The sequence below is a fragment of the Coturnix japonica genome, chromosome 2 (assembly GCF_001577835.2).
Source record: "Coturnix japonica isolate 7356 chromosome 2, Coturnix japonica 2.1, whole genome shotgun sequence".
Classification (NCBI taxonomy): domain Eukaryota; kingdom Metazoa; phylum Chordata; class Aves; order Galliformes; family Phasianidae; genus Coturnix; species Coturnix japonica.
In genome coordinates, this window is record NC_029517.1 from 117,207,555 (window position 1) to 117,230,920 (window position 23,366).

General features: G+C 38.4%; 1 protein-coding gene across 50 annotated transcripts in view; it reads right to left on the bottom strand.

Annotated features, from left to right (window-relative positions):
* Nucleotides 1-23,366, bottom strand: part of RIMS2 (regulating synaptic membrane exocytosis 2) — a 409,122-nt gene that overhangs the window by 221,578 nt on the left and 164,178 nt on the right. For 49 of the 50 annotated variants that reach the window (XM_032442841.1, XM_032442835.1, XM_032442828.1 and 46 more), the window contains one exon: nucleotides 729-1,654. In XM_032442841.1, coding sequence (XP_032298732.1) covers nucleotides 729-1,654 — 926 coding nt within the window. Of the gene's footprint in view, nucleotides 1-728; nucleotides 1,655-20,969; nucleotides 21,059-23,366 lie in introns of those variants that run through there. The other variant, XM_032442856.1, reaches the window with a different exon arrangement.

The following is a 23,366-nucleotide window of genomic DNA, read 5'->3' on the forward strand; positions in this document are numbered from 1 at the left end:
AATTAATATTGACTTGATTCAGTTCAAACTGATGGCCCACACTGCTTTCATATTTAAATCACATATTATCTTTGGATTGGTAGGAAATCATTTCAATTTATCTCACATTTTCTTTCTGACAGGGAAGAAACGCGTAAACCACAAACACTAAAATGCACTAAAATCCAAAGGTGCGATAGTCCTAGAGCAAAATGGAGGCTCCATTTATACAAATCAACTCAGTCACTACAAATTTCTTTAAAAACTACACTCTTATTTTTAAGGGTCAGATGCTTTATAACCTACAGCAGCCAACATGTAACTAGTATAACTACAGCAAATGAAGCAGAGCTTAATATAAGAGAAATGTGGCCATGCACCCACATTTAATCCAGATCAAATTTGCACTCATGTGATTCAGGAGTACACAAATCTGGTATTAATGGGCATGAAACTATGGCCCGACATGACAACCCAGCCTTTGATACTGTATTGATGTAATTAACAGATTTTTCAATAGGCAAGTATTTTCCTTAAATATATTCAAATACTTCTAGGAGCTGGGATGTTCTTTTCCTTGTAAATAAAAAAATTAGAAAAACTCAACTCCGCCAAAACAAACTTAAGACATATGCAAAGAGCTGTAAATGTGTTTTTGCAACCAATTCTAACATGTAAAATAAACTTAATGGACTGGAACTCTAACCTTATTCCATATATTTAACTAGTAAATAAATTAGAAAACTTACCTTTTTCACTAACGCTTTCACTTTCAATCTCCACATCATCACAACTCGTGTACTCTGGAGTAGATGCCAATTCTTCTTCTGAGCTACTTAATGAAACCTGGCGCATTTTACCTCCCTTTTTTGTTTTATGGGGCTTTGGTGGTGGAGGTCTGACAGATTCAGACTGGTCTGAGCTGAGTGAATCATTCCGTAACATGGTCTCCATCTTTTCACGTTTTGTTTTCCGTACAGCAGAATTGGGATCCAAATGGTGTTGTTTCCTTAATGAATCAGAGCGCCTCATGTCTGGTCTTTCCAGAGGAATTGGACTCCTCCTAGGTGTAGGAGGGCTATGATTTGTGGTCCTCTGACGATTGGGACTTGGTCCCTGAGCCTCTCGAGTTCTTTCCATAGAGTATGAACGTTGATTTTCCATGGCAGCTCTGCGCTCAGACACCGATCTTTGCCTTGACGGTCGTTCCATCCTGAGCATAGATATCCGGGAATCCTCCAACTCAGTATTTGCCAATGAGACATCACTATGTCTCCGTTCGTGACGTGCTCGGGACACTTCAGCATGGATACGCATTTGTTCCTCATATGGCTGTGGCTTGACCGGATAACGAGCCAAATTAGGATCACTTCTGTATCGTGCCTGATATTCCTCTTCTCTCCTCTGCCTTTCATATTCCTCCCTGTTCTGTGCATCCTCCTCTTCTACCGGATACTCCTTGGAACGCCTGCGACTCCTCCTGTTGGAATCTCTATAATCACCCAGTTCAGGCTCTTCGTATAACTGAGGGCCACGCTGTGACCGCCTATCGGAATAATCTGATGGTGACCTGGGCATCGCACTGTCTGATGTAGCATACTGTGAATATTCGTCTCTCTCTTCCCTTTGGTCGTATCTTCTGTTCTGTTCTCTTGATATTGACGGGCTTCTTTTCCTAAACAATCATGACAAGAAATAAGAATCATGTCAATATTTCCTGTGGCACAGATATACATTTAATGTCAACTAAATGATACAAAGATCATCTGATGGGGAAAAAAGCCATTCATTGCATTTCTTCATTAATGTTCTCACACAATTCCTGTACTAAAATAAAGACCACATGTTTATGGTTAAAGTAAAAAACAGCTTTACAGGAGAAATGTTTATACAGCATCATAAAATACAGAATACAAATACTTACAGTATTTTACTATCTTAACTGCTTTACAAGTACTGAGATTCTATACACTTTTATACTCTTTCTACAGTGGTACCATTTGGCCGTATAATTCTGTTTCATAGGACTGTATAGTCAAGACAGAAGTTAAGGCTAAATGTAGCACTACATTAGTTTGATCTTTTAGCATCCATTACTGCTTAAAAACATACATTTCATTTCCCACAAAATTATGATGTATGCCAAGGGAAGAAAGGAGGATAAAGATCCAGTGGCAGCAGCTGCTTAGCAAAGATCCTCAAACTCCCACCTGACTTGACAGAATAAGCTGTCGCATCCCTACTTCATCGGTATCACTTTTTGCCACAGATCATATCTAGCCACAGACAACTTCTGAGGATTCCAAGGAAAACAAAACAAAAGAATTATCAACAGATATTCTTTCCTGATCACTGACAAACATTTGACCGAAGCATGCAATTTTATTGTAAGCAATATCTTAACAAGGAATCTACCTCAAATATATAAAAAATATTACATACATTCCATTCAATATACCATTGTTTGCCTTTTGAATAGAATGGATCAATTAAATGAGGAGGAGTGATTCTTAAAAAAAAAAAAAAAAAAAAAAACAGACTGGAAATTTAGTCAATGCCTTAATTAATCCTAAAAGGATGATGTATGTTCAAAATAGTACCACCAGATTTGTCCAGCTTGGGTCTCTGCACCCCAGATTCAGCTGAAGGAGTTACCTGTGAAAAACTGGAGCAAAGATTATTATCATGTTATCAGTCATTTGCTCTTACATTTTGTTCTATCTTTGCAATTAACAACCCTCACAAACGTCCACTGATCCTGATTGCAGGAAGTCACATGGGGATCCTGCCCAGAGTCAAGGTTAGGGAAAGCACAGCAAATACACAGCCTGCTGTTGCCACAGCTGTCCTGTGAAATGAAAGGCTCCATCTTAGTGAAGGGGAGAAGGAAAAGCAGGCCCTCATGATGCCCAGAAAAGTGTGCAGAAAAGACTCTGCCTAGGTACGAGGAGAGAAAATGCTCTCTATGCAGCCAAAAATGAAAGACTGTCTCAACTGATCAAGGGAAAACCACAACTGTATGAGAGAAGAGTGCAATGGGTGAATGGTCAGTTGGCATCCTGTCTTAGGTACCATACTGGGTCATTAAACTATGCGTGAAAGATTTGGACCCAGACCAGACCAGTAAACATTAAAGAACTTTAGCCTTATAAAGGCAACTGCAAATGAGGAAAATAATTCAGTCTTGCAGAAGTGAAACTACTCCTGAAGATGAAGCATGACAAGTACTATAAGCATCACTTGGATGCCTATTTACTTATTGTGAAGTTAAGATGTCCTATCTGTCTTAATAAACTGTCATGTTTAGTACTAGCACAAATCATAACTTCTGCACATTTAAGAAAAACTCTATGCTACTGGGGAGTCAAGCTGAATCGTTCTCATATGACATAGACAGTTTCCCCAGTCTAAAACCAGAACAGCCAACAGGAACAGACAAGCAGGACAACACAACTGCCAGCATTATAGAGCTTCCAAAGACATAAAAGTTTTCATTAAAACAAGAGAGATTAGAGGCAGAAACTTAGTTTAAGGAAGATACATGTCCTTCTGTTAATCAGTTTTCAGTCAGTGAAAAATATACCACTTCCCAAATTAAGATATTTCAACTGCAAATTACAGATACTGCTGAAAATTTCTGCCATGCTTGTAACAAAAATGTGCCACCCTCAGAAGCATGGTTTAGAAGATCAAGTTCATAGTGAACTGTGTAACATACAAAACAACACACAATCCAGTTTAACAAATCTAATGTATGATTTGAAGTATGCAAAGTCTACAAGCCTTTCAGGATGAAATATATGCATATGTATACTTGAAGCAGTATAAATAACAGTATAGCTAGAATTAGTTTGGCACCACCTGGGAAATTACATATACATGCTCAGAATCACTGAATCATAGTGGTTGGAACAGACCTCCAGAAATCACCGAGTCTAACCCCCCTTCAAAAGCAGGTTCCCTACACCAGTTCGCACAGGTAGGTGTCCAGCCGGGACTTGAATCTCCAGAGAAGGAGACTCCACAACCCCCCTGGGCAGCCTGTTCCATTGCTCCATCACCCTCACTCTAAAGATGTTCTTGCACACATTTGTGCAGAACTTCCTATGCTCCAGTTTCTGTTCCATTTCCCCTTGTCTTGTCTCCACACACTGCTGAAAAGAGCCTGGTCTCTCCACTTTGCCCCCCACACCTTAGATATTTATAGACCTGGATCAGGTCCCCTATCAGTCTTCTTATCTCAAGTTTTTCTACCAGTTTTAGCCTTTCTTCATAGGGGAGATGCTCCAGGCCCTTCACCATCTTTGTGGCCCTCCACTGGACTCTTTCCAAGAGATCCCTGACTTTTTATGTACTGGGGAGCCCAGAACTAGACACAATACTCCAGATGAGGTCTCACCAGGGCAAAGTGGAGGGGGAGGATCACCTCCCTCGACCTGCTGGCCATGTTCTTTTTAACGCACCCAGTATGCCACTGGCCTTTTTGGCCATGAGGGCACACTGCTGGCTCATGGCTAACCTGTCATCATCCACCAGGACACCCAGGTCCCTCTCAGCAGAGCTCCTCTACAGCAGGTCATCCCCCAACCTGTACTGTTGCATGCAATTATTCCTCCCTATGTGCAAGACTCTACATTTGCTTTTGTTAAACCTCAACTGCACACACAAATATACATACACATGATGACTTTAAATAGGCCTCCTAATATTGCAAAAAGTATTGGACAAATATCTGGAAACACTGCTGCTTAAGTGTCATGGGAGGAATGACTAAGGGTGAAAAAGATGGGATTTCTGTACAAGTAAAAACACTGCTTGTACTTCCTACTTATACCAGTGTACTTCTATCTGAAAAACATACTTTTTGGAACTGTTACAAGACTTCTAGAAAATTTACTTTTTTGCCCTAGCATGAGCTATGTAATGAGAGGAGGCTGTGCCAGCAGAGCTCTGTGTTTTTATTCCTCTTACACAAATGTTTTCCAACCACTTACCACAAGCAGTCATTACCTTTCCTTGCTTTTGCTGCCAAGACGTTAATATAGAACAACAACTGTGGCTGACAGCAATGTAAAGATAAGCTGAACCATCAGCCCACTCCAAACCTTTCAAGGAAGTAACAGCCTTATGCAGGTGCCCTGTGTGGGACAACTACTGGGCCAAGAGAGGAAAAAGGACCTTCTGGAAATGCAGCTTTGATCCTCAGAGGGAGCAGCCTGACAGGTAAAAGGACTGCTGTAATTCCTGGCCTACGCTGACTGGGACAAACATACCTTCTTCTTTATTAACTTACTCCCTCCTGAAGAGATCTAACTTCACTACCAGTATCAAATGCCAGCAGATACAATCCCACCCAACAGAAACAAATCAGCAGTACCCACACACTGCTGGGCCAGAACCATGTGAGCAGGAGAGGGCTAGTGCTGCCCCGCAGGACACTACAGCTTGCAGTGCTTTACTGCTCACACAGCCCCCCCCCCCCCCCCCCCCTACCATTAGCACTCTTTTTCATTTTAAAAATACCTGCCGTGAACACAGCTGTGCAATGCACGTGTACATTTGTAACGGTGTTATTAAATCATGGCAGGAGGTACAGTCCTCACAAAAACTTACGGTCAGTGACTGCTATTAAAAATCTGTTGTTATTTTTAGATCACACTAATTCTCACTCACCTTCACCAGCCTGTGTCTAATCCATTTCTCACTGTTAACTACCTCTAAGATACCTCAACAAAGGCATTCCAGGCCTCGGAGAGCAGACAGCCCAGCACACAGCAGGCAGGAGAAGCCATGGGTGCTGCAGCACCCAGCACAGCCTGGCCCCACCACCCACCGTGCACCCCTTGCCATGGAAACTCCTGAGCGTGCAGGAAACCTCCCTTGCCCAAGTATGATCCACCTGCCATTCCCAGGGGCAGATCTGTTCTTCCACTGCCAGGTCCTCTTCTGATAGGATTTCCCCAGGCTTCCTTTGCTCTGCTGAGGAATCTGCAAAATGTTTCCTTACTTTGGAGATGTTCATAGGAGACTAGCTGGTATTGATTTAACTTCTTTTCTCACTCTCAGCATATGAATTTCCAGTTCTGGTTTTGCTGAGTCACACTGATGTGATATCATTCTGCTTACACTCTAAGAGCAGCTAAGGCTACAGCTTAATAAAAAACAGCTTTTTCTGACTTCTAAGTAGTTCCCATTTCCACCAAGATCTCTTTCTGCAGTTCTTCTATGCTGTCTAGATTTAAGCTACACTGATCTTCTGATCTGTCTCTTCCCCTTCCTTAAGATATGCAACCTGTGAACAACTTTCAAGTTAAATAATTTAAACAGCCTACTCTGATAAAAAAGGTATTTATTGCATTTCTTGACCAGCATACTTTTAAGCTGCCCTCAAGTACACTTAACACTCAGATGTCTAAGCAATTCATTAAGTAATGTTTGTCTGAGACATTACTTCATTTCTCATTTCAGCCATGCCTTACAAATTCTGTTTTATAGCAATCGTATTACGAACCACTAAAGACCTTCCAGCAAAGTATCTCCAAACAATAATGAATTACGTTTACAATGATGACTATAAAATTTACTGAAGCATGAGAGTAACACTGCAGATGTTAATCTCTATTAGATTTTATCAGAAAACATAAGTTCACCAGACTGCAGGCTGGTATCGAAGGGATGAAAGGGAACAACATCATTAACATAATGAAATTCACGACTGATAACATCTTTGCTTTAAACTTGACATGATTGCACAGACACATAAAACAGAACAATTACTGCAGAACCACATATTTGCTATACGAGCAATTCAGCACAAAAATCAGCACTGCAACTTGGAAGGGCTAATTTCAGTTTGCTGTGAATAGGATTTTAATGGAAAAAAATGAGGAGTCACTGAAAAAAACTAGCAATTATAAATATCCCTTGCTAAACTACTGATATTTAAGTAACAAGGTTATTTCACAGCCGTTGATTACATGGAGAAAGTCATGGGGAGCAAAATGGAACTACCAGTAGAAACATGTTTGTTCTCCTTTATTATGACAGAGTTTTTCAGCAGCCCTTACATCAGATGATTTGATTTCAGAGCAATAAAATAACTGTATTTGCATCTTCTGTTCATTCAGCTACACTCGGGAACGCTTTCCTTTTACAAACAGGTAAAATATCAGGAGATTTTTCCTTACTTTACCTTTGAACATTTTCAAAATTAGTATTTTACTAATGATCTCCATTGAATGCATCCACAGGAATGCCTCACCTATTTTCTGTAAGATCTTTCTGTTAAAAAAGCAAATCATAAAAACATTGCTCAGAGTGTTAAATCTCTTTCTAGAGTAATAAGACAGAATACACATTCTAGTGATCGATCTGTGTCAGTACTGACACCAAAGAAATAACAATCCTGAAGGGTGGAATCAATTAACGGCGGTCATGCAGCAGGACTCAAATGACTCTAAAACCTGAGGTGTTAAAAGGATAGTAGGTCACATAAATATTAAAGAAGAAAGAGTTACTACCATAAGGAACTGTTACAAAAATGGGCTCAAAAGTGTATAAAATACAAGTAAAACCCAAAATGCCACATATGCTATCTTTATGAGAAGAAATCTAACTTTGCAAGGAATATTTCTAAACCACAGATAATATAATCCAACTTAAAATATTATCTAAAAATGTAAGATGTTATTAAAGATACCATTCTCACATATCTGAAGCATAATTGTTTTTCAGTACCTTCTATGAGCATCTTTTGATAAAAATATTTCCCTAATCATCCCCAAGACAACAAGAAACACTGAGCATTCTGCATCATTTTCATACAACACATTCAGCACCTTTCTTCCCTGCTTTACCTTTTGATCAGCCACTGCACATCTGGGAAGGATGAAGCCTCGGGTTCATAAGAATACATCAATTTCTGTCTCAGCTAGGTCTTTCATTTAATCCTCTGGGTTCAGTAAAATCATATAAAAAGTCTCTTAATTTTGAGACAGCTCTTTAGAAATATACTTACAAACCCTTCCCTCCCTCCAAAATGCAATTACAAAATATAAGGCATCTGGGAAAAAAAAAATAAAAATCTAGCATATGAAACAGCAATTCAAGTTAGAGAGCTGACCCAATGGGAAGCTATTGAGAGCATGAGAGGAGCGTTATAGTTTAATGCTGTTAGCATGTGCTGTATATAGCTGGAGGTCAAGCAAGAATTTACCCTATAAGGAAGATTACGGTACTTAGCTGATTAGTGCCGTGCTGCAGTACTATCGCCTACAAATGCACATGCTGGTCAAAGCATTTAAATTTCAAAAATTGTTCAGTTCCAGTATTCTGTGTCCTGTGTCACAAAGTCCTACATGAAATTGTGTAATATCTTTTTTTTTTTTTAGTTTATAATAAGTCAGATTTTGACAAAGTTTTCAACTGCCAGTCAAAGAACAGCTGTGGTACCTACTGCAGTCTAAAGAGCTGAGCTTACAGCAGAACTGAAACTACTTTCTTATTTTTTACATGCCATTCTCAAGAAACGATGCAAGTAGAAAACAACAGATTAAATGTTTCTACTAACATACATCAGAACTCACTTTCAAAACACAGTGAGAATGTGAAACTAATACAAAGCAAATGAGATGGTTTTGTTTGCATCAAATCATCATAAGTAGACAACTTTCCACAATTTCACGAGGTGCTTTTCATCTATGCAAAGCAGCTAAAAAATATGTTATATGTTTAATATAAAGTACCTTGCCCCATTAAATTTGACTACAATAAATTTAATATGTGGCATTAAAGTGGCATGACACAGAAGTATAGCTGTGGCATCAGCCTAGATTTCCTCCATCTGGTACACAGGACCAGTGAGTTGCTGCTCCTAGAAACGCATTCTGACACCAAGGTTCTCCCTTCAGCCACCACAGAGCATCATAGTACTCTTCATATCTACATCACTGCATCTAGTTTTGAGCAGTTTAAGAATGCAGCCTTCAAACGATAGTCCTTATGCGAGCTGAAATGTGCCCAAATAGAAGGTGGAGCAGTCACGGCCACCCAGACTGCTCTTCCAGCTCTGACCCTGGAGCTCAGATAAGAGAAGTCCACTATGCTTCTGCTTCTGCCTGGAAAACTGCCTGGATAAGTGAAATCTCATGAGATCCCTGAGTTGAGTATTTCTGCAAGAGTAACTTTGTTTCTCTGCAGTGCTGAGATCAGCTCTAAATGATCCCATCTTCATTTCTAGTCACCTCTTACAGGTATTTATTTTATAGTCTTCCACAAAGGTGGAAGGTTTCTAAACAACATGAAGGTTTCTAAAGAAATTTTTTTCAGGATCATCACCAAAATCCAAAGGGAAATTCACTGGCTACTCCAGAAATTGTGTGGGGGAGAACACTTGGAAATTGAAAGGGTAACTGTAGCTGCTCACAACTTCTCTATAGAAAGGTGGTATCCCATCGAGATGACAACAGTACACACAGAGGAAAACACGGACTTCTAGCAGGAAGCAAAGTAATGTTTAAGAGTCTTTGTAGAACCACAGAAGACACATCAGCTATGAGGTAAATTCACTGAAAGATGCAATTATGCAATTACTTCACTTTCATAAAAGTTCTATGAGAAGCAAAGATGCTTTTAAAGGAGTGAACTGAAACATAGTCTGCAGGATAAATGAATGGCCTTTTTTACTCAGTTTATATTCAAACATTCCAACCAATTAATAGAATCATAAAATCACAAGGGTGGAAAGGACCTACCTACAAGATCATCTAGTCCAACTGTCTTCCCATTACTGTGGCTACAGCAAAACAATAAACCATATCTCATAGCTCCCTATCCAGACACCTCTTGAATACTGGCAGGGCGGCAACTCCACCACCTCCCTGGGCAGCCACTCAAGTGCCTGACCACTCTATGAGAGAAAACGTTCCATCTTATGTCTAGTCTAAACCTCTTCTGGTACATCCTTTACAGTTCATGTCACCAACATAACATGCACTACCGAACAACCTGGAATTTTGTAGGATCCTCCAAAGTCACAGTACAAATGACAAGATTATAACTAACAATCAGGAATATATACTAGAAGATTTTGGACTAAATGTTAGTTACTTCTTCCATCAAAGCATTCTGAGAAAAAGTGTGAGAATAAATAAAAAGAAGATCAAAAAATACCAAGTGCAGATTCACTTGGCAAACAGGTGAAAGACTCTGAAGGGGAATTGTTCAAGTCTTAGAGCTTCTTCACCAACAGCAATATGCTCTGAAATGTCACTTTGAAAGTAAAGCCTCCTATTAATTTCCATGGAAACTACAATAGATGCAAAAAGCACAAAAGCACTATTTGACAAAGCAAATCCTCAGCTACAGAACACAGTTCTTCAACTCAGAAATCACCATTAGCTATGCATTTTTTTTAGCAATGGAGGAGAGCCTGCACACCATGCTCATAAACGTCTGCACCAGCAGAAGTGACCCAATGTCACCCGCTGTTACCACTGCTGAAACACCCCACTCACGGCCTCACTGTGCTCACATCCACTGTCTGGTCTCCGTCAGCATTCAGCAAGCACCAGTAAATACCAATGGAAGCCATTTTTTCCACACAGAATAATTTAATACCTTCACTTCATCCGCACTTCCATGTTAGACATCTTTTTGACAGACTGCCCCTCTGCTGCCATCTGTCACATGGCAGCAACACGTAATGGGATACTGGTGGAAAGGTTCATTCCTCTACTGCCATACTAACAGCATCCACATCTGATGTCATGGGCCAACATAATTAAAATAGGAAACATTCATTTTGGAGCAGTTCTCGTTTTACACAAAATTATCAAGTGCTCATCATACGTCAGTCTTGAGTAGAGTTATCATCTTTGAGAACACAGTAAAGGACAGGAAAAAAGTGCAATTAAGGAAAGTGATGATCTTAAACATTTGAGGAAACACTCATGACAGCTTTTAGAGATTGGGGAAGTCTTCATTGCCCTGAATAGTGTTACTGTCAAACTGTTGGGATCTATTGTATTTTTTGTCACGAGTCAGCAACACAACAGACGGTTCTCATGCCAGGAAGATTTCTTTATTGCTGTGATGATGATCAAGATCACAATGCTGTGTATCTCTACTTATTCTTCCAAGCAAGCCTTCTTATATTCTAACATGCACATTCATTACATTTCCACTAATATTTATCCTAATTATTAGGGTGGTACTTCCTAAAGCAAAAGATTACATTATTTAAATTTGTATAGATGATATGCTATTAACAGGAGAACCCAAAGGCCTCTGAACTATCCATTAAAATCTGCCCACTTCCCTACAGATGTTCCACGGCAAAACAAGCAATGGTCTTTTGAGTTGGATTTATAAATCAATAACAGCCACATTAGGAGATAATCACCGCAGATATAAACACTTAAAATACAGATAAAATCTTGACAAAATAGCCATCATCAGTACATCATAGCATAAAACAGATTTCTAAAGACTAGTTTTGTGAAAAGTAGACAGCAAAATATCTAGAGGTGATAGACATTTTATTTTCTGACTATTTTTGTTGTTGTCATTTTCCGCTATCTTAGAAATACCTTCAATAATGCATTATATGCTATCTCTGAATGGAGGACTCAAATGCAGTTATTGATCAATAACTTGAAGGCTGAAAACCGCTAATGATACAGAAGCATCTGCTACCTTCCAGAATTTCACACTTATTAGATATGCTGACCCTGAAAATGAAGATTGTGACAACCATTTGGTTTCATCCAAATAAGAAAGAGAAATCTAAGCCTGCATGAACAACAACAAAAATCAAATAGACAGAGACAAATGAATGATCTTTTATCTTTCATGTGTCCCCAGAAGCACCAATGTTAATAAAATACCAGGCTTATGAAGAAAAGGTTCTGTTTAGTAACATCAGAAGAAAAAGCATTAAAGCAGTTTAATTAGAAGTGTACACTTCAACTTTCACTTCAAAAGGATATTCCATGTTATAAAAATACATTACTAAAAGTACAATTTTCTTTTTAAAAACAGGGCCTTTGTGACTTGTTTTCTCTTTCTCAGTCATTTAAATTAACACTTACCAATGCTTTCTATTGCATTACTGCTTTATCTTGCTGATTGTTATTCTGCACTATGACTGCTTCTGTGCTTTGTGACAACACTGTTCCACTGAATCTCACATAACCAAGCTGAGACTGCACCAGCACTAACATCAGAAGAGCAGTTCCTCTGGATGCAACATCCCTTCTTAGGGACAAGCTTAGGTTCACCCACTCAGTTCTGACTGGCAATAGAGCTGCCTTACTCTATGCACACTTCTGCCCTAGCTCCACTTTAAAGCACTGGCTTAAGGGAATGTCAAGTGGAATTTTTTTAAACTGTTGCAAGGGACATATGAAGTGGAAGTCAAACATCTAAAGTCATTGGGAATAACAAACATTTCTGCAACACACAAAACTTAACATGGCAAACACATTCCTAGCTTAGAGATGCAACACTTTACCACACTTTCTGAAAGCTGTTTGTCAAGAATGATCAAAGATACAGGCTCATAGGCAAAGGTGACTCCAACAAAATGCTTGGAATCTTCTTACGACCAGCAAAGACTGGAATGGAAGTGATCTTATTAAGCTGAATAAATATGAATAAGAAATTCTGTTTTCCCTTTTTCTTAGCAAGTTACCTTAAGAAAAAACCTACTGAATCAAAAGTCAGTTTCAGGTCAGGTCATCCCAATACTGGTAGGATCACTTTGTCTCACCATTTGCAGAGGGTGCTGTGTTCAAAAATTCTGCATCAAAAAAGTCTTTCACTTACACAGGGATCTGGATCTAATGTTTCAGTTCCAGATTATGAGGGACACAGGATCTGTTCATCACAAAGTGGTTAAACATTGTAATAGAAATTGTAATTTAAACACTGAGATTATTGGAGTTTTATGCAAATTATATATTATCAGAGAGATTAAGACAGAAACTAAAACATAACGCAAAAGAATTAGGGACCCGATCAGAACTAATATGCCATTATCTTAAAATGCAGGAGAAAGAAATACAGACATAAGCATTTCAATAAAGTGGACGAAATGTTTTTTACTAACTGTTTTATTTGGATGTTGTATGTCTTGCCATCATAGTTGATTTGAGGGGCAAAGAAGCTCACATAGAAATGATGAAGGTGATAAATGCAAAATCTAATGAAGTAGTACTCAGGATAATCAAATTCAAGCTTAGTAACAGCTTGATTAAAAGACAAAGCTGAAAATGAGCATTACCTAACACACAAAACACCTACATCAATCAAATTAAAAGAAATCGGTGCTAGGTAAGACAGGCAAAATGAAATATAATCCAGGATATTACTAATTTATGTTTCTGTAATTTAATTACATTTCCTATAATAGTGATGCTTATGGGAAATGAGAAGAGTATTCTACTTTGCTGTAACACTGCATACAGGACCTGGCAATGGCTGAGTATATGTATGGGCTAAGTACCCACACAAGAACAAACTGTGATGTCCTACTTAGCTGCCTACGTGTATGCCCAGAAGTACTCCTCCTTCCAAGATGTTTCTTCCTTTCAAGATGTTTCCCACTCTCAAGCTTTGAAAATAACTTTTTTTTTTTTTTTTTTAGTTTACGGATAAACTTTGTCCCCTGACTTTCTGTATTTACAAATGATTTGGCCCCTCATTCTTCCTTCTTAAAATGCATGTTTCCACAAACAGCCTTCAGCTCTGGAACAGGACAGTATTTCTCATCTACAACATTTGGTATCTCCTTGTATTCAAACTCAAAAGAAAGGAGAAGGTTAGCAGAGAAACTTATGTCGTCCAGTTGTTAAGGATGTCGTCAGTAGTCTAAGGATGATTACAACATTCCTTTGTTCATCTCTTTAAAAAATTATAATTTTTGTACTCCAGAAACCCATACTTGTCAAAGATCAAGAACTTGAGGTAACAGGGGTCTTACTATGTATATACTTATCAACTCTTCAAATACCAACAATCTCCTTGATAGACCCTAACAAGTAAGAGGATCAGCCTCCATGTTTTATTGTTTATTGAAAGCTCAAAGATGCCTCACTAGGACTTTGGGATGATGTTCTCTCTCTCTCACACACACACACAAAATGGAATGGCTAACAAGTAAGGTCACAGCCAATACAACAGAGCAGGACCAATTAAAAAGCCAAATCTGAATGGCTTTGAAAGGACCACAAGTTACTTTAATGGGGACGTGGAAAGCTGTATTAACATCTGATTCAACGATCAAGCTCAAGCATCAATTTAATTGTTTTTTTTCTTCCCAAAGGTCATGAGAAAATTAGTCCTAAGGACTTCTTTCTTAAGCCAGGTGGCTATTAAAGAGGGATACAACACAAACATGATTTCCTTTCCTGATTCCCTCTGTTATCAAGCTAACTGCTGCCTAAGAATAATTATGCCTGTGTTTCATGTTGTGTAACAAAACATAAATAGCTTAGATATGTTAATATATGGGTTAAACCTATTTGTTTTGGTGCCCAGTGGAAAGCAAATATAGGTTTGTCCCAATAACAAAACCTGCACAACAGTTTTACTGCAAAAATTCCATTCTGTGTACATATTTTCTGAGCTTTCCATTTCTTTACACATTCCAGAGTTGACTGGCATATTGAGGCCAGTAATACAAAATGGCGCACATGAACACCATTAACATTTTGGTTCATTGGGAAATAAAGGAAAGAATCCTATTCAGACAGAATCTAGCAAAGGTATAGAGAAACCACACCTTTTGTACAAAAGGACTACCTTTTTCACAATGAAGGATAGCAGGACACAAACACACACAAGTTAAAACAAGCACAAAAAGCATAACAAAAAGGAGCAAGTAAAAAGTAGCATACTTATATTTCACATATTTATATTCTATGTCTGGGTGGAGGTTTGACACAAGAGCTGTTTCCCAAGACTCCGTCCTGGGACCAGTGCTCATCAACATCTTCATCAGTGACAGAGACAATGGCATTGAATGCACCCTCAGCACGTTTGTGGATGAAACCAGGCTGAGTGATACCATCAATACACCGGAGGTGAGAGATGCCATCCAGAGGGACCTGGACAGGCTGGAGAAGTGGGCACATGAAAACCTAATGAGGTCCAATAAGGCCAAATGCAAAGGTTTCTACTTAGGCTGGAACAATCCCAGGTATTTATACAGACTGGGGGAAGATCTCCTTGAGAGCAGCCCTGTGGAGAAGGACTTGGTCCTGGTGGTGCCACAATTGTGCACCTGCAGCCTGGAAGGTCAACTGTGTTCTGGGCTGCATTTAAAAAGCGGTGGCCAGGAGGGAGAGGGAGGTGATTGTCCCCCTCTACTCAGCTCTTGTGAGTCTCCATCTTCAGTACTGCATCCAGGGCTGGGGACCCCCAGTACAGGAAGGATGTGGAACTCTTGTAGTGGATCCAGAGGAGGGCCACTAAGATGATCAGAGGGCTGGAGCACCTCTTCTGTGAGGAAAGGTTGAGGGAACTGGGCTTGTTCAGCTTGGAGATGAGAAGGTCACAGGGAGACCTCATTGTGGCCTTCTAGTACTTGAAGGGAGCATATAATCAGGAGGAGGAACAGCTGTTTACAAGGGAGGATAGTGATAAGACAAGGTGGAATGGTTTTAAACTGAGACAGGGGGAGTTTAGGTTAGATATTAGGAGGGAGTTTTTCACACAGAGAGTGGTGAAACACTGGAACAGGTTACCCAAGGAGGTTTTGGATACTCCTCGCTGGAGGCATTCCAGGCCAGGCTGGATGTGGGTCTGGGCAGCCTGGTCTGGTGGTTGGCAACACTGCCCATGGCAGGGGGATTGAAACCAGATGAACATTGTGTTCCTTTTCAACCCAAGCCATTCTATGATATAGACATGCTTTCTTTTGGTGTCTTTTTTAAAGCTACTTTAGTCAATCTGCACATATTCATATTCCTTGCCCTCAAAAATATCTAGCAATAATAGCAAAATCACAACATTATCAACACCAGGGATCCAAGACATACATATTACACTGTCTTCTAACATGAAGCATTTAGCTTCCAGGCACAGTGCAGCAATTATGTTCAATTGCAAAACAGACTTATTCCATTAGAGCAGTTTGCATCAGAACTTCCAATAAAACTTATTTCAAAAGCACTTATCTACAGAGCTTTTTTTCCTCAGAGATCACAGTATTTTTTCAGGTCATCTTTTATGACATCCCATTGAAAGTAGGCAATAAAAAAGCAGACTTTGGGCTGAACTGTATTTCTTCATGAAAACCAGATGTATGGAGGCTTTTCTTAAGTAATGATGCAAGATCGTGATGGGAGACAAAATTAAAACAACCACGTCACAGAAGGGGACAAAAAGCAAATAGCAAGACTTAAAAAGGTAGTTTGATTAGAAGAGTTACAGAATTCTTTGTTTAAAATGACCCTCCAATTTTTCTTACAGTAAGTAGCTCACTGAAGAATAGTGGTACAATTGCTCTGAAGTTATTAACAATTACTTTTGCAATTGAAATGATATAACACACTATCTTGTGTTATATTGCAGTTTACAGAGCAAAAGGTACACAGCCTTGCACACACACAAGCCCAGGTTAGAATCACAAGGATGGTAATGCTAAAGATGTGGCAGGCTATGCAAAGTTTCTGATGCTGAAGCTGTATAAGAAGCTTTGATGCCCATTACCCATGGTCTCTACCATGGAAGTCACAAAACAGGTAGCACCAATACATGTTTACTGTAATTAACATTTAAGTCTTCTGAGTTTGTTACTTTATTGACAAATTTAGTGACAAAAGCAATAGGTGCACAGTGAAGATGAAATCTTCATTTTCAATTCAAATGTATAGGAGAAAGGAGGACAGAACTCCCAGTAATTTCAGACAAACAGTTATACAATAGATGGTATATTGCACATCCAAATCACAACCACCTCCAGGTTATTTCTCTGCACCTTCCGCAAAAGAGGGAATGGAGAGGCATAGGAAAGAGATATTCTTCTTTGCAAGTACAAATGAGAGTCCACTGGGGAAAAAAATGGAAAGTGAAGCAAGAAATACAGAGCACAGTTCCTACCCATTCTAAATGAGTTGCATTAGAAAACCTACTTAGTGGCTCTGGTATCAGTAAATTTCCTCTAGCTAGGAGGATGAGATTCTCAAAAGTACCAAGCATCTGAGTCTGTATTTCAAGGCTTTGTCCAAACCCATTACTTTTAGAGAGATTTTCTTCTCCAGAAAAGCTACTTTCCTCTTATTACTTATATCTAAGTAGAAATGCTGCTGGGGATTTAAAACCTATTTATAGCTTTTCCATAACTCCCAGGCAAACAGTAGCTGGAACTGCTGAAATTCAAGTGAAAATTTGTTTATATAAACATTTTCTTAAAATAATAAAGCCAAGCAACAGCATGATGCATTTTTTTTGTCTACAGAGTAGACTGTAGTAGGGTGAGGCACTAACAAATCTGGACACTTGGTATAGATTATACAACAAAAAAGTGAAGAGTTGAAACAAAAATTGTATTGTGTTAAGACCACTTTTTCTTTGTTTAATTCCTTTTTTTTTTTTTTAATAAAAATTTGCTTTAATCCACCTACACAGTAACAGAACTAATCTACACCACTAGCAGTTTTCAATGACTGCATTATACCCTGTTATCATTGCTTCAATAAGAAATGGCTTTAAGCTGGAAGAGGGTAGATTCAGACTAGATATTAGGAAGAAATTCTTTACTGTGAGGGTGGTGACACACCACAGGTTGCCCAGCAAGTTAGTGGATGCCACATCCTTTGAGGTACTTAAGCCCAGGCTGGATGGAGCTGTGAGCAACCTGGTCTAGAGGGAGGAGTCCCACCAATAAGCAGTGGGTTGGAACTAGATGATCTTAAAGCTCCTTTCCAACGCAAACCATTATATGATTTTCCTGACACTACCCAAATGGTAGTAGAGATGGTGAACAACACAAAACTTACCCGCTCAGGACTTGGAGAAGCTAAATTTCAAAGCCTTCTGAAAATCAAAATAATCAAATCAAGTCTACGTATCCTGTCGTACCTCAAGAATTCAAGAGATATCGACTAGATTTAAGGATGGGATTTTTCAAAAGAAAAACTACAACAGGATATAGTTACATCACATACCACTGGATAATTTTTTTCTAGTTGTCTTCACTGAAACCTCTAATTTTCTCAGTGCTGTTGCTATAATTAAATGAAGAAATTAAGACAGTTAAATGAAAAAACCCTCAAAGCCGTGGGCCAAATGCAAGATTACATCTTTTTAAGAAAGCTTAATTTGACATTTATCAAAATCACTCTTAACAGCAAAATGGCATCTGCAAAAGAAAACCAGATTCTGCAAAAGAAAACCAGATAACTAAACCCTCAAAAAAAAGAGATATCTAACTGCTCTGTCTCACACTAAGCTGTATTTTCAGAAGAAAACCAAAAAAATGTCCAAAAAAATTACCTGTACACACAGGTAACTTCAGGTTTTATTTTATGCGGCTCAAGCAAAGCGCTGGTGAGGAGGCTGGGACGGACATAACTTCAATTGTAATTCTGAGCATGACCAATAGATACTGCCAATTTTCAAAATATGTCAGGAGACCTGTCAGTGGGATGAAAGTTGGCTGAGACGATGCTCAGCCATGCCATCAGTTTAATAAAGTTTCAAATCTTTTAACCAGTCATGTTGACAATGCCATGAGACAGTTTCACTGCAAGCCAATTTACAGTGCTCAAACAGCTAACATCAAAACTGAGCATGTTTATGAACTCATTGCCCCACTTCACACAGACCAAGGTTTAAACCTTTACATAAAACCAAATATTGCTGTTTTACTGCACTCTGTTCAGTAAGACAGACATTTCTGGTATGTTTTCAATAACGAACATCAAAGCAAACACAGCTAGTTAAATGCATTTAGAATTTAATCTTTTCCTGAATGTCAGATTATATTGCTTCTGAAACAGCAAATGATTTGCAAATATTTCTGAAATACTTCTGAAATAAAGAAAGATAAGCTAAAACATGTCGTGCTTGTAGTTAAAAAAAAATGCAACTGCTTTTCTTGTCAAGACCTAATGGGAACAAAGTGAGGTGTAACATGACTGGGATCAAAACCTGGGGAGAGAAGGAAAGATGCTCTCTGTCCCTTTTGGAAAACTACACCTACATTTGTCCCATTTCCAAAGGAACACATATGGAAGTTTCTCAGTTACCAAAATTCATTATGGCCATGAAGCATGAACTGGCTCAGAAAGTCTCAGAATTTTTTACCACTGTTTACACTATTGAAAAACATATTTAAGTGAATTTTTTAGCCAAAGGTTTTTAAATATGATAGTTTTTATAGTGCATAGCGCATCTCTTACAAACCAAGGACACTGAGCAAATATTCTCCTACAGTCAGCATAAAGTAGAAAAAATACCACAATCTGAATAAATTATACTTTTCTAATATTCAGAATCAAGATTATCTCTGCAGTACCTAGTTTATTGTAACTACCTTACTGAAGATTTTATTGTGCAGGTTACAGAATGCTTTTTATCTTCTTCAAAATTCATTCTCTGATTAAATAATCACCCAAGTAGCAGCTTTAGTATCAAAGTGTTTCTATACTCTTTAAATTCCCGTATTTTTGGAAAAGCTAAACTTGGTGGGATTTTTTCTTAGCGGATTTCGTTGTTGGCTTTACTGTGTTGGGTTTTTTTTGTTGTTGTTGTTGTTGTTGTTTTTGCAGAGAAAGGGAAAGGTTTGTGGTTTGTTGTTTCATTTTGTTTAAATAGCCATAGTATTTAGTTGCTATTTTCTAAAGCTCCATACTTTCCATGCCATTATCGGAACTAGAGAGTACATGCTGGGACTGCATTGTACTTTCCGGTTGAAAGAACAGCAAAAGAAGACAACTACACATTTATTCTGATATTCACTAGCAAAAATCTTCAATCCCTGCAAAACAAAAATCATACATGTTCACTCTGAGAAGCACAATAAAAAGTAGAGTACAGGATCCTTTCAGCAAATAATGACTCATGCATTTAGCCTCTGTTCATTTTCTCTTATAGCTCATAGGAAATGCTACAAAATACTGGGTCACTGAATGCACAAAACATAACTGCACAGTTAGGATGGAAAGGACATGCTCCTTTACTGAATCTTTTTAAAATAGGTAACAGCCATTATTTTCAAAATATGCAATGCACTCCAACGAGTAAATGGCAAAAATGATATCCCTCACATTTAATTTGTGACTCCTTTTAGGAAATGTAATTAACTGCATGAGAAACAAAAGAAGAATCTAATCAGAGCTGGATTTCTCAGAGATTTTGGAGTCCCATAAAAAGACACAGGTTTTTAGGAGAATTCTTAGTGAAACCACTGAAAATAAAACAATTAGAGGAGAAAATACAGTAACATGCAAGCAGCCTGCTGTGTATTTTCCAAGGCGCAAGCAACAGAAGACAAGAAATAGCTACAGCAATTAAGGTACCGTATCCATTTTTTACGAGCACTGCATTCCAAAAATGTTTAGGTTGACCACAGATTTTAAAACCTTAAAATGAGGGTGAGGTTTTCTGCCAAGTAGTATCTTTACAGTTACATGAATCACCAGACATTATGCAAGAGCTCCGGATGTGTCAAAATTTACTTAACTTCTTCTACTGTGTCTGTAATTGCAATTATTTAGTTTATCTACTTAGTGCCTAGACACTGCAGATCAGGTATATAGGTAAAAATTGCATAATAAGATACTTCTTAGTTTATTTTTAAGAGTAAATTGTGATGATAAAGATCATATATAAGTTTTTACAGCTAGCTTTTGCAGACATCGCTTTTGCACAGAATCCTTCTTGTTTCTTCATATATACAGTCTTACTGTTTGCCTGTTTGTGGGAATAATCATGAAGGGAGAAAAAAAAAAAAAAAAATCTTAAAGGAAAGAATAATTCCTTACCTTACAGCAAGTGGAGTTCCTTGCGTGCTTTGATGCACAGACACCCCAGGCACTCAGCATGCACTGCTAAGGCCATTGGTGCTCTTTGGGGATGCACTTGCCTGCTCCCACCCTAATGCTCCCAGGCACAAGCAGAGTGGCGGTGAAGACCTGCAGCTCGGCTGCTGCTGCAGAGACCAGGCAGGAGATTCCCCAGCAGGAAGGATGAGGAAGTGCCATGCCTCCACTGGCACAGGGCATGCCAGGAACCACAGGTACTGACAACCGCGTTCTTCTTCATATGGCTGGTCATCAGCAACTCATTTCTGCTGACTCACAAACAGCAACCTGATCTGCAGAATGAGGATGCTCCAAGTCCATCTAAAAATGACTCACAACTCTGCCAAAGTGAGCAGCATACCTATAAGCCTTTATTAGGAAGGACTATTCAATAAGTGTTCTTACTAAACCTCCAAAGAGCGATTCTCAGAGAAAACAGGGTCCAGAGCTAAAAGTGAGGACTCAGGCTCTAGCATGTTCATCTTTAAAAAAAGTGCTTTGCTGAAACATCCAAAGACAGACATTTCACCATTGCTAACACTGAAAAGAAGGATATTCTAAAGCATTCTGCTCACAGTGCATTATATTGCACTAATCCAGACACTCCTACCTGTTTAAAATACTTTAGTATATATTTTACTGAAAAATTACGTTGGAAAATTTAAAGGCTTAATTCAATATGCCTCCAAGGAGATGATGTTTTTGTTTTATATATAAGTGAGGTAACTATATAATCTTTAAAAAAAAAAAAAAAAAAAAAAGTTTATCTGCATAGAAGTGAACATTTGCTAAATTTAACGTTATGAAGACAAAATTTGTGATTATATATATTGTTTTGCTATGTTTAGTAGTAATATAATCCGATCTGTACTGTACTGTGTGCATTTGAAATCTAACAAAAAAATTGGCATATGTAGAAAGGATCAGAACTAGAAAACAAAGCAACACATCTACCAGAAAGCACATTATCCTGTACCTTAAGATTAAAATGAAATAAACCTTATCTTACATGGGGATTAACAAATTGCTCTCCAATTATGTTAGATTATGACACTAATCTTAAAACAAATAAATAAATAAATAAAAATAGACATTAACTCTCTCTCAACATTAAGGGAGAAAAACCTGACTCTCAGCATATAACTTAATGGTCACACAACTTCTTCCAAGCACTTGCAGAGTTTTGTCCATGTATTTACGTGTGGATAGCCAAGACCACCTGAAGGTAGTTCAGAGAATCTGCTCTCCCCAGGCTCTCTTCACAGTCAGTGGGGACTGGAAGGCCAATTCACAGCCAAACATAAGTTGAGGTTTCCCTAATCACTCCCCAGAGAGTGAGGCTCCTTCCACTGACTATGAAGTGAGCCAAAAAAAATGAACTAGAAACTAAAGTTAGTTTTTACGAACGTATTGCACATTGTGCTTGAACTACCACAGTGCAACTACAGATCTTTGGGACTGTGTCTTGGGCAAAATCAAAGCAATCATTAATTTATATGAGGCAGTTTTCAAAAATATGTAACCTTTGCCTTTCTACTACTGATAATTACATGTTATGATATTCAACATTACCATCACCATTGTTATCAAGATGGTGAAAAAAACAGCCTAGCAATATTGCCAGCTTCGTTTTCAGACCATCTGCCTTGTTTACAATTTTAAAAACATAATTTTATTTTTTACTTTAGACTTTATTGCAAATTTTCTTTAAAACAAGTGGAACAACACACCACAGATCGAAGGGAAGGGTCATTACACCTTGTTTGGGAGAACTGTAGTGAGCTTGCTCTGGAGGGGTTGTGTCAAAAGCCAGTCCCTTAGAGTCACTGGAAAGAAATTTCATTTGTTGAGGCTAAGAAGTTTTCAGTATCAGCAGACAGGAAAACCAAACTGTTCTCTGCAAATGTTTGTTTCTCTCCACTTACTGAACAGAGGAAGTAAGATATGCAATTCCACACTATAGACTTTAATACCAAATGATATAAAGCCAAAACCAAGAATACCAAAAGCACTATCCCAAGCAAAAAATAATAATAAATAAAAGAAACACAAATGCAAACCAATCATGTAGAAAAACAGGAAATACAGGAATAGGAAAATAATAAAACTTTGTTCCTAGCTGTGAAATTAACAGCAGAAAAACAAGTTTTCTTAGGAGCAGCATATAAGAAAGAAAACAGGAGTGCTTTAGGAATGCTATGGTCATGGGCAATCCAGTTGTTGCATCATGATTGACAGCACCAGCTTACTGACCTCACTAAACAAATAATGCTACATGCAGTCCTCCCTGACTTGGACAATGTTTAAGCATCTGTCTATTGCTAATACTCTGGTGATGTTTATATAAGTTCTTGTCGC